The sequence below is a fragment of the Eutrema salsugineum genome, unplaced genomic scaffold (genome assembly GCF_000478725.1).
Source record: "Eutrema salsugineum unplaced genomic scaffold, Eutsalg1_0 scaffold_9, whole genome shotgun sequence".
NCBI classification, from domain to species: Eukaryota; Viridiplantae; Streptophyta; class Magnoliopsida; order Brassicales; family Brassicaceae; genus Eutrema; species Eutrema salsugineum.
Genome location: NW_006256342.1, coordinates 1933285 through 1944868, shown reverse-complemented (window position 1 = coordinate 1944868; position 11584 = coordinate 1933285). Strand labels below are relative to the sequence as shown.

The window sequence follows — 11584 nt, the reverse complement described above, 5'->3', positions numbered from 1 at the left end:
AGCTAACGGCTAACGACTAACGGCGTTTGTTTTTTGGCTGTGTAACTAGTCAAGCGAGAGAGAGTGAGTAGAGATTAAAATCTTGTAATCGATTCCTAGTGAGAGAGAGGTGCGATTAGAGTGAGAGCTTAATCGGTGTATACTCTGTAATCTTTCTCCGGTGATAGTGGATTCTCCGGGAGGCGGTCCCGGCGTGAGTAGGCTGCCGCTGTTTTAGCGGTGGAGGCCGAACACGTAAATCTCGTGTCGTTTTACTTTTCCGCAATTTACTCATAATTTAAATCGTGCTCGAGTGTTGGTCGTCGAGCTGAGATCGGAGCTCAGTCGAAGAGGTGATCGGAGCTGTTGTTTCTCAACACGAGTTATAACTTATAACGAATCAATCAATCAATCAATCATTGCATTATATACTTCTGTTGTCAACAGCATGTATAGACACAAATTATTACGCAGTTTCTTAGCTATTTCCGCGTCATCAGCCCTCGATTTTTTTTCCATGACGGCCCATAATAAATAGCTGTAGGTCCATTGGGCTCCATTTAATTAGCCCATTGTCGAAATTCACCCCATTGATCTGTTTTGTTTCCAACAAATTACGAAGAGAAATCTGAGTGATGTTTGCTCAAAAACAAAACTGAGTGATGTAATCAAGCTTGTGAAAGTGATTGTATAAATACTGTAATATTCACAAAAAAAACTGAAGCGACTAAAAAGTACACAGAATTAATTTCAAACAGTAAGCATGTTAAGCAGAGAAACTCTAGTCTCCAACAGTTTCTTATACACACACTCCAACTCTCTCTCTGTTTCTTCAATCTTTTGCTCTGTTTCTCAACTTCTTCAGCTCCTCCGCATCAATTTCTTGATTCATCTTACTGAACACCCTCGAAAAAATCCCTATACCTCCACTTCTCGACCTCTGGTTATGGATGCTCTTATTCGTCGTCACTACTTCGATCAACAAAGAAACCAAAACAGTAAAGCTCGTCTCTTCAACTTTCTTCATCACATTAATGCCATCTCCAAAATCTCCCTTCTTCGTCTTCTTCCTCTTCATCTTATCCTCTGTTTTCTTCAATTTCTTGGCGATTGTTCTGCTCAACGCTCTTCTCTTAAATACGTAAACGTCGATCTCACGCGTCAAGAAAGCCTCTTGATCACCTCCTGAATTGCTTCTGATCAGTCTCCTCCTCAAGCTCGTTTCGAGTTCCCTTACTTGTTCTTTTATCTGCATCAAAACGTCTCTGATCGTGCTGCAGATATCAAGAACCTCGAGAAAACCGTCGGAAACATCTTCAAAATCTTTGAAAGCTTTTTGTGTTTTCGTCGTTTGAAAACGGAGGAAAACTTCGACAACCTCGTACATATTCTTTAAGACTCCAAGTTTCCGACAAGCAGACTCTGGTTTTCGCGTCAGTATCAGAAGATGATCTTCGATGGCTCGAGACAGAGGATGAACATCTTCGGACCAGCTTGTTGAACGCACGTGTGCACCAGATGATGATGAAGTAGCAGCCATGGATCGATAACTCACTCTCTATAGAGAAAATTAGTCAAAGAAAGGCTCAATTTCACAAAAATACTATCACGGTATATGTATGTTTTATAATCTACCCGCATGTGTGATTTTGTTTGTACATATATGCGTGCACGTAGAGGTCTGTAAATTGATACAGGCTGGAAATAGCTGTTTCGATTGAGTTTCTTCCGACAGTCAAATGACAAATCCATACTTGTATATATATATACTCTTCCCAATAATTTTGCTGGTTTTTTTTCTGTTGTCAACTATTATTTTTTTTTCCTGACTTTTGTGTGAATCTTTTTTTTCCATTTATTTCTGTGTTGTCTTTCCTATGATTTTTTAAAAAAATTCATTCGATCCCTTGATTAATTGAATTAACAACATAATGAGCATTCTATTCTTATTGCTTAAAACTCTAAACCAAAAGAAAACAAAGCTTGAAATAGTTTAGATTGAAGATTTCAGTTTTTAGTTACTAGACTGCTTAATTACAAAGTGCGGCAACCTTGGTTCGGCTATGGAAAATATATATGAAACAAACAAGAAACAATAATGAACGGTTGGCTGCGCCGTCGTTTTCCAATCCCAGCAAACTTGATTATATATATAATAATAATGCATCCTCAGAGATTTCAAGAAATGTCCAAAGGACCATTTGAATATAATAATAATATATACACGCATACATGTAATATTATATTTCTTCAATTGGGGAAAACTGGGAATGTGCACGAACGGATGTGACTTCTTCAGCAAAACCATCAATAAAAGTTGATCTTTTATGACAGCCTGGATGTGTTTCTGACGTTATCTTACTACATACATCATATTGTTTTTGTAATAATGTATGCTTTATATCAAACACTGGATAATGTATTTCTCGTAAGGTTATAATAACGTATATTGTGAGTAAGATCTTGAGACTTGAACTCACCATGGGCTCAGCAAACGTTCTTATACTAAACCCAGCCTAACTTTTTCTTTTTCTTTTTCAAAAACTAGTCAGTTCATTCATTTGTATGGGGTCTCTTAAGAGTTCAATTCAAAAATAGAAAGGACTAATTTAGTCAATGAGTCTGCCAAAACATATTGAGCATTTCTATAAAAAAAAAAGTAGAAATGTTCACACTATTTATGGAAACTGGATACATGATCATATTCTGAAGGATACCATTTAGGCCAATCAAGTATAAAATCGTTCAATTTCAAACTGTACAAGCTAACGCAAAGTCAAAAGCTAAGAAAGAAGAACACACGGGGACTTACAACGGAACTGGGTATGGTAATGAAAATATCCGACTTGAGACAAAAACAGAGCCCTAGGAAAAGAGACAATGTTCATGTCTTCATCATTCATGATAGCTGCTTTTCTAATAACCTTCTGTTGCTGACTAATGGTACTAATAAAAAGCCACTCATCAAACGACGTATTGTACCGGTAATATTCTTAGATTGGCTTATGCTTCTTTCTCTTCCTTGATTCACAAGTCATATCAACTTTTCTTCCCCTCTTCTTACTGTCTAAACTACCATCAGACAGAAATCCTTCTCCTTATTCTTCTGTCAAACAACTCTTCTCAAATTGTTCTGGTTCATCCGGGACTTGCTTTCTTGGGCAATAATCCCCTGTCTTGAAGCCACTGTTTGTCTTTCCATCTTCAACTTCTAACCATTTAGAATCTAGGTTTCAGATCACGCCTAAAATACCTCTATGTGCTTTGAAGTCAAATCGAGATCGAAGCGAGAGACGGAGAATAGAAGAACCCTAGGTTTCTCGATCTACTTTCTTTTGTGTTAATCGGATAGAGAGACTGAGACTGAGACTGAGACCGAGGGTTAGGTCTCTATTATAAGATAAGAAACTGAGATCCCCAGTCTAAATAACATAAATGAAAAGAAAAAGGGGAGAAATGAGAAACAATTACGCAAGATCTTTTCGTTGATTTTCTCCTGATTCTGTCAACAATTCATATTGGGCTGAAAACGAGGAACCTCTTGCTTTCATATTGGGCTATTAATAAGGCTACTTGTAAATATGGACATATTTTGATGCCCATTTTTCAGGGAGTCTTTAATGCAACGCGTAACATCATTATTAATACCCTTGTCAAAACTGCGTGTTGTTCCGAAGTCATAAACGTGGGGACATGTCTGTGAAGTCTGAAGCGCGAGCGCATAATACAGTAAAACCTCTATAAATTAATAAAATTGGGATCATAAAATTTTATTAATTTGTTGTGATATTAATTTATCTATAAATTAATAATTATTTAAAGATAATTTAGTTTTTGTCTATAACTTTTTCAAAAAAAATTTTGAATAATTTTGTATTTAAGAATTTAAGAGAATAACTTAATAAAAATTATCATTAACAAATATAGTTATCATAACAAAATAGTTTTTAATAGAATATTAATTTATCTATTAAAAATATACATGTTTAAAACTTCAAAATTTATAAGAAACCGTGGCTATTATCAAAAAAATGAAATTGAACACAAGACTGCAATACATTTATAGATATTTACGTGTAAGAAAACCAAATTTTATATCAAAAAATCTTCACAAATTTGAATGAATATCGAAAAAAACAATAACAGATAGAGATGTAATAAACAAATAGATGAACACCAATGAATTTCAACTTTAAGTAAAAATAAACACATTATTCATATTTTAGAATATTATATATATATTTGTATATATTTATATAATTATTAATTTATATTTCTGTTGGGACCATATATTTACATAGGAGTTTCAAAAAAATTATTATCTTATTATCTTATCGAATTTGATAAATTTTTACACTGGTCCCAACTCGAGACCAAAGAAATTTATTAATTTATAGTAATTATTATTTTATCAAGTATTAATTTATAGAAGTTCTACAATATTAACAAGTGTCAACCTTAAAGGAACAATAAGTTATTGTCAATAACAATGGCATATACCGTCAGCATTTTTCGTCAGAATTATATACTTGTAACCATATCCCATCAATATTCCATAGATAAACTATACTGTGACAATAATGGCATACAGTTTTTTACAAGTATAATACATATTACACAACCACAAAAAAGTATACATACATTATTTTTACAATCAGTATTATTAACAATGAAAACATTCTTGCATTTTGAATGTTGGACGTAATGAATATACGATAATAAAATAACATTCACCACTTGATATTGTCAAAGCGAATACTCTACCACAGCAAGAAGTTCTTATTAATCAGATTAAGCCCAAATCGATGATGCGTTATGAAACGGATTTGGGCCTATGCAACTCGACGAAGCCCATGTCAAAGAAGAGTCAACAACGGTCATCTTCTTTATCTTCACTCTGCGACAAAAACAGAGAAGCTGCAAAAAGAAGAACGGCGAGCTCGGGTGCAATACAAGACAACGAAATTCAAATCTCTAACAGATTTGATACCTTGCGAAATGTTAACCAAATCTCAGAGTGACAAGTGTCTGCTAGAAGGATCTAGACGCACTCCAGGGTTTTAGCGAAATGATCTATAAATGTAATCGTATCACCATTGTAACTTCAAGCTTTCAAATTAATAAGAAATCTTCATTTTACAAAAGTTCTCTCTTTGCTTATATGGTATCAGAAGCCAATGCGATTCATGGAACCATGGCACACAACGTTTCCAGCTCCACAGGCCTATCGGTCTCAATCTCCGACTCTCAGGCGTTCTCCGGTGTTCATCCCTCGACGGTTCCCGGAGCCATTACCTCGACGTTACCCGGTGGATCGTTCACGTCGTCGTATGGAGCCTCTTCCCTTGCCGCCGCAACGTCATCCATTCCGACCGCATTACCCATACCAAACTCGGTCTCAGCTCCAATGGCGTCTTCGGACCCTACTCATCGAGCTTCACCACGCCCGTTTCGAGCTCCGCCGGATGGAGAACGCGTTCAGACACAACCGGATGTTCCGTCTCCGACACCTCCACGAAATCAACTGTTCCATCAACAGGTCTCGTCACCGACTCCGATGCTTGTCTCAACACCACTAAATCTGTCTCACTGTGTCACACTTCGACTGACAGCCACAAACTACTTACTCTGGAAAACCCAGTTTGAGCATTGGCTGTCAAGTCAGAAGTTAGTGGGACATGTGACCGGAGGAACACCACGTCCCTCTGCCACTCTGGTTCTACGCGTAGGCGACTCGTTTACTGAGGTCCCAAATCCAGATCTGTTCGTTTGGCTGCAAAACGATCAAAATGTTCTCGCTTGGTTGTTCGGGTCCATGGGAGAAGATGCTCTTCGTTCTGTTTACGGTCTTCAAACAGCTCAAGAGGTCTGGTTGGCGTTAGCAAAGAAATACAACCGTGTCTCTCCATCACGCCGGTTTGATCTCCAACGCCGTCTTCAAACAGTCTCCAAACAAGGAAAACCCATGGGGGACTATCTGAATGAGGTCAAAACTATCTGTGACCAGTTGGACTCCATCGGCTTTCCTGTTGACGACACAGAGAAGATCTACAGTTTACTCAATGGACTCGGTCAAGAATACGAAGCCATCTCTGCAGTCATTGAAAACTCTTTGGACTCTTATGGATCAATGAGCTTTGAGGATGTTGTTATCAAAGTTACCAACTTTGATGACAAGCTTCAGAGCTACTCAAGTCCATCAGTGACTCCTCATCTTGCTTTCAACATGATGCGTTCAAACGAGTTTACTCATCAGAACAGAGGAAGGTGTCGCGGTCGCAACACCAAGGGGCACGGATCTTTCACTACAAAAGGTCGTGGTTTTCATCAGCAAATCCCTTCTTCTCAACCTTCCTCAGGAAATGGTGATTCGTCCAGAGTAATCTGTCAAATCTGCGGGAAACAAGGGCATCCTGCAATCAAATGTTGGCACCGATTCAACAATGCTTATCAACTTGAGGATCCCCACACTGCGTTAGCTGCAATGAGGATTACTGATGTAACAGACAACTCCGATCTTGAATGGTATCCGGATACAGGGGCCTCTGCACATATCACCAACTCCCACCACCACCTGCAGACTTCTTAGCCATATCACGGTTCTGACACGGTCATGGTAGGCAGTGGAGAGTTCATACCCATCACTCACACCGGCTCCTCCACACTTCCCTCCACTTCAGGTAAGCTCCCTTTAAAAGATGTTCTTGTTTTTCCTTCTATCACCAAGTGTCTGCTATCAGTCTCTAAGATCACACGAGATTATCCCTGTTCTTTTGAGTTTGATTGTGATGGGGTCATTGTAAAGGACAAGAGAACAAAGAGACTTCTTACCCTGGGAAGCAACAGTGAAGGTCTTTATCGATTGCAGCAACAACCAGTTCAAGCTTTCTTTTCTTCTCGACAACATTCTGCAACGGATGAGGTGTGGCACAGAAGGCTTGGACATCCGAATAAACAAATAGTGCATCTTCTCGCATCAAGTAGCTGCATCTCCCTAAGCAAGAGTACCAACAAGACTTGTGAAGCTTGTCATCTTGGGAAAAGCAGTAGATTACCTTTCTTAGTTTCTTCTTTTTCTGCTTCAAGACCTTTAGAAAGAGTGCATTCTGATCTTTGGGGGGCAGCACCAACTGTTTCGGGTCAAGGCTTCAAATACTATGTAATTTTTGTTGATCATTGGTCTCGTTTTTGTTGGTTCTACCCATTGAGAAATAAATCAGACTTCTTTTCTACATTCTGTGCATTTCAAAAGCTTGTGCAAAATTTACTCAACTGCAAAATTGGTACTCTCCAGTGTGATGGAGGCGGTGAGTACACTAGTGCAAAATTTTTAAGTCACCTGCAACAATTTGGCATTCAACAGCACATCTCTTGCCCTCACACCCCTCAACAAAATGGGTTAGCTGAGCGCAAACACAGACACCTCACTGAATTGGGTTTATCTCTGTTATACGAGAGTAAAGTCCCTCTCAGTTTTTGGGTAAAAGCCTTCTTTACGACCAACTTCTTAAGCAATCTCCTTCCAACCTCTGCTCTAACTTCATCCATTAGCCCCTTTGAGAAATTGTTTCAGAAGAAGCCTGACTACACATCACTCAGGGTGTTCGGTTGCTCCTGTTATCCATATCTCAGAGACTACAGTCGCAACAAGTTTGATCCAAAGGCCTTAAAATGCGTTTTCTTGGGCTACAATGAGAAGTATAAAGGATATAGGTGTCTCTTACCTTCTACAGGTCGGGTATACATTAGCAGGCATGTGATATTTGATGAAGATGAGTATCCCGTCTCCACTACTTATCGTCATCTTCACCCTGATCCCAAGACACCGTTGCTTACTGCTTGGCAACTCAGTCTCACATCGCCACAGCAGTCTGTAACTTTCTCTTCACCTCAGTCTGCAGCACCTGATCCTGCGGTTAACACTCCCCTCTTCACCTCAGATGATTTTCCACCCCTGGTTGTTGTCTCAAAGTCTCGTTCAGTGCCTCAACGTGGTGTGTCTACTAACCCTGGTGGAAGGAATTCTGGGTGTACAGAGGGCTTAGATCCCTTTCCTATAGGCAACAGTTCTATTCCACCAGGTGTAAGGCCAGATACTCCAGTTGCTACGCCTGAAGTCTTATCTCAGACATCGACACCAACATCAGCTGGTTCTTCAGCTTCACCTATCTCTGCATCACAACCTTCACCTGTCTCTTTACCGGGTCACAAAATGATCACTAGAGCAATGGTAGGCATCTTCAGGCCGAATCCACGATATGCTCTTCTCTCTCATAAGATATTGTATCCGGAACCAAGGACAGTGTCAGAGGCTTTGAATCACTCTGGTTGGAATGATGCAATGAAGGAGCAGATGAACAACTGCAAAATCACAAACACATGGTCTCTTGTTCCACACGAATCTGGAATGCACGTATTGGGGAGCAAATGGATCTTTCGCACAAAACTCCATGCTGATGGAACATTGGACAAACTAAAAGCTCGCTTAGTTGCACAAGGTTACATGCAAAAGGAAGGAGTAGACTATCTTGAAACGTATAGTCCAGTAGTACGAACTTAGACAGTAAGATCAGTTCTACATGTTGCAACTATAATGGACTGGGACATTAAACAACTTGACGTTAAGAACGCCTTTCTACATGGTGACTTAACCGAAGAGGTTTACATGAGACAGCCAGCTGGTTTCGAAGATAAAGCAAGGCCAGACCATGTCTGCAAACTCCACAAATCTCTCTACGGTCTGAAACAGTCACCAAGAGCATGGTTCGACAAGTTCAGCACCTTTCTTCTAGAATTTGGCTTCACTTGTAGCAAGAAAGATCCATCTCTGTTTGTTTACACAAAAGGCAAGGACGTCATTCTCCTCCTACTCTACGTAGACGATATGATCATCACGGGGAATAGCTCATCTATCATGACTGCACTTCTCCATTCTTTACATCAACAGTTTCGAATGAAGGACATGGGGAAGATGCATTATTTCTTAGGAATTCAAGCCCACTTCCATTCAGAGGGGCTGTTCTTATCTCAGCAGAAGTATGCAGAGGATCTCCTCACAACAGCAGCAATAAGTGACTGTGCCTCAATGCCTACACCACTCCCCTTGCAACCAGAAAGAACCGCTTCACAGTCTGAGCTCTTTTCAAATCCCACATATTTCAGATGTCTCGCGGGAAAACTTCAGTACCTCACACTGACAAGGCCTGATATCCAGTACGCAGTTAACTATGTGTGTCAGAAAATGCACTCTCCAACTGTATCTGATTTCTCCCTGCTTAAGCGAGTTCTACGCTATGTAAAAGGAACCGTTACAATGGGAATCAACTTCTCTAAAACCACAGATTGTACTCTGAGAGCGTACTCAGACAGTGATTGGGCCGGATGTAAGATAACACGGCGCTCAACTGGAGGGTTCTGCACTTTCTTGGGTACCAATATCATATCTTGGTCCGCAAAGAAGCAGCCAACTGTGTCTAAGAGTTCAACCGAGGCAGAGTATAGAACAATGTCTTAGACTGCCTCTGAAATCACTTGGCTGAGCTCCTTACTTCGTGAGATCGGTGTCTCACTTCCAACGACACCTGAGCTAAACTGTGATAACCTTTCTGCGGTAATGCTCTCTGCTAATCCAACTTTTCATTCTAGGACAAAGCATTTTGAGCTAGATCATCACTATGTAAGAGAACGGGTTGCACTTGGTTCTCTTGTGGTAAAACACATTCCAGCTCGGGAGCAGCTAGCTGACATCTTTACTAAGTCTCTCCCATGTGATGCATTTTGTTCTCTCCGAAGCAAACTTAGTGTAGTTTTACCACCAACACCAAGTTTGAGAGGGGCTGTCAAAGCAAATACTCTACCACGGCAAGAAGGTCTTATTAATCAGATTAAGCCCAAATCGATGATGAGTTATGAAACGGATTTGGGCCTATGCAACTCGACGAAGCCCATGTCAAAGAAGAGTCAACAACGGTCATCTTCTTTATCTTCACTCTGCGACAAAAACAGAGAAGCTGCAAAAAGAAGAACGGCAAGCTCGGGTGCAATACAAGACGACGAAATTCAAATCTCTAACAGATTTGATACCTTGCGAAATGTTGACCAAATCTCAGAGTGACAGGTGTCTGCTAGAAGGATCTAGACGCACTCTAGGGTTTTAGCGAAATGATCTATAAATGTAAACGTATCACCATTGTAACTTTCAAGCTTTCAAATTAATAAGAAATCTTCATTTTACAAAAGTTCTCTCTTTGCTTATAGATATAAAGGATAAAACCTAACATTTAAACTAAAACCAACTGGTATATATATTGACAAGAATAACCAACTATACATAATTGATGCATAACAAATAGTGACCAATAATTGGGTAAGATATTAGAAGTCTTTAATTATTAGGAACATGTAAAGTTCGTGTTCTAATTATTATCTCTTCTCTAAATAGTGCTATTAACTTTTAATTGAATTCTAAATGGCTAAACTAATCAAATACTAATCATTCATTGAAGACCAATATCCCTTTTCCATCTGTGTTATCTTCCTTGTTGGGAGGTGGGTTGAAGTCATGACCCAATCCGAGTTGTCAATTTTTTGCCTCGTTGTAATATTATTCCAAACTAAGTAAAGCATTTATTAAAAATAATAATTCGCCCAAGTTGCATTTCAAAGCAACCAACCCAATTATAGCACAATTAATAGTTAACCGGATCTAGTGTCAAAAGTGTGATTAGTCAGGCTATTGAATTCAAAGGTCGATCGAACTGGTTATGAATAATACGTACCGGCCGCTAAAAGGGGAAATAATTAGCCAAGTAATTGTTTAACTAATAGCACTAAACAACGGCATGTTTTCCAGCAAACCCCATGTTTAATACGGTGTTAATCAAAATAATTAAGTGCTAATCCGAATCAGATCAAGAAGATATATAATTGAAAAGCATCTCCCTAACAAACCATGTGGTGGCTTTCTAGGTTATTACTAATTAAAACTTAAGAGAGGCCACAAAATTTTAGAACGAATCCATCAACGTGAAAATCTTACAAGTTATATGTCTTCTTATGTCCTTTAATTGCATCTTCTCTCAATTATTTCCGGCTAATATATGTGTCAAGTGAGTTTGTTCATGCAAGCTGTTTGTGTACTAATGTCTAATGTTTTGTTGTCTGCCAAACAAATGATAATGCATGGCCATGGGATGGGTTATGGAAGTAATTAAGTGGACCTTGGTTTGATTGGTTCTAACGCGTAACAATATATTTTTATTCCTAAACATTTTTCAAAATAAAAACATCAAATCTGTTAGAATCAATTAAATGAAAGATCAATTTTTGGTATGTTTCTAACATAAAAACAACAAAATGCACTCAAATTTTGGTAATACCGCGTAAACACGAATAATTTATAATTTAGCTTGGTTATGTTTTTAAGTTTACATCAGAAATAAATAAAAAACGCTTCCAAATTAGAGGCATGCAAAAAAGATTCATCCTTTTTTTCTTCTTCAATTTTCATATATCCATTTTGCTGCTTTGTGAAGGAGTTACTATTCAGTTTCAAACCTGAAATTTTTAAAAGAATTGATTCTGATTTAAGAGATATACAGATTAC

At 38.7% G+C, this 11584-nt stretch overlaps 1 protein-coding gene across 1 annotated transcript; it reads right to left on the bottom strand.

Moving 5' to 3' along the window:
• Positions 1–729: 729 nt before the first annotated feature.
• LOC18007947 lies at positions 730–1519 on the bottom strand. The gene is given in 2 exon segments (XM_024149095.1): positions 730–832; positions 834–1519. Coding segments are annotated over 2 exon segments (789 nt in total).
• Between the last annotated feature and the right edge of the window lie 10065 nt (positions 1520–11584).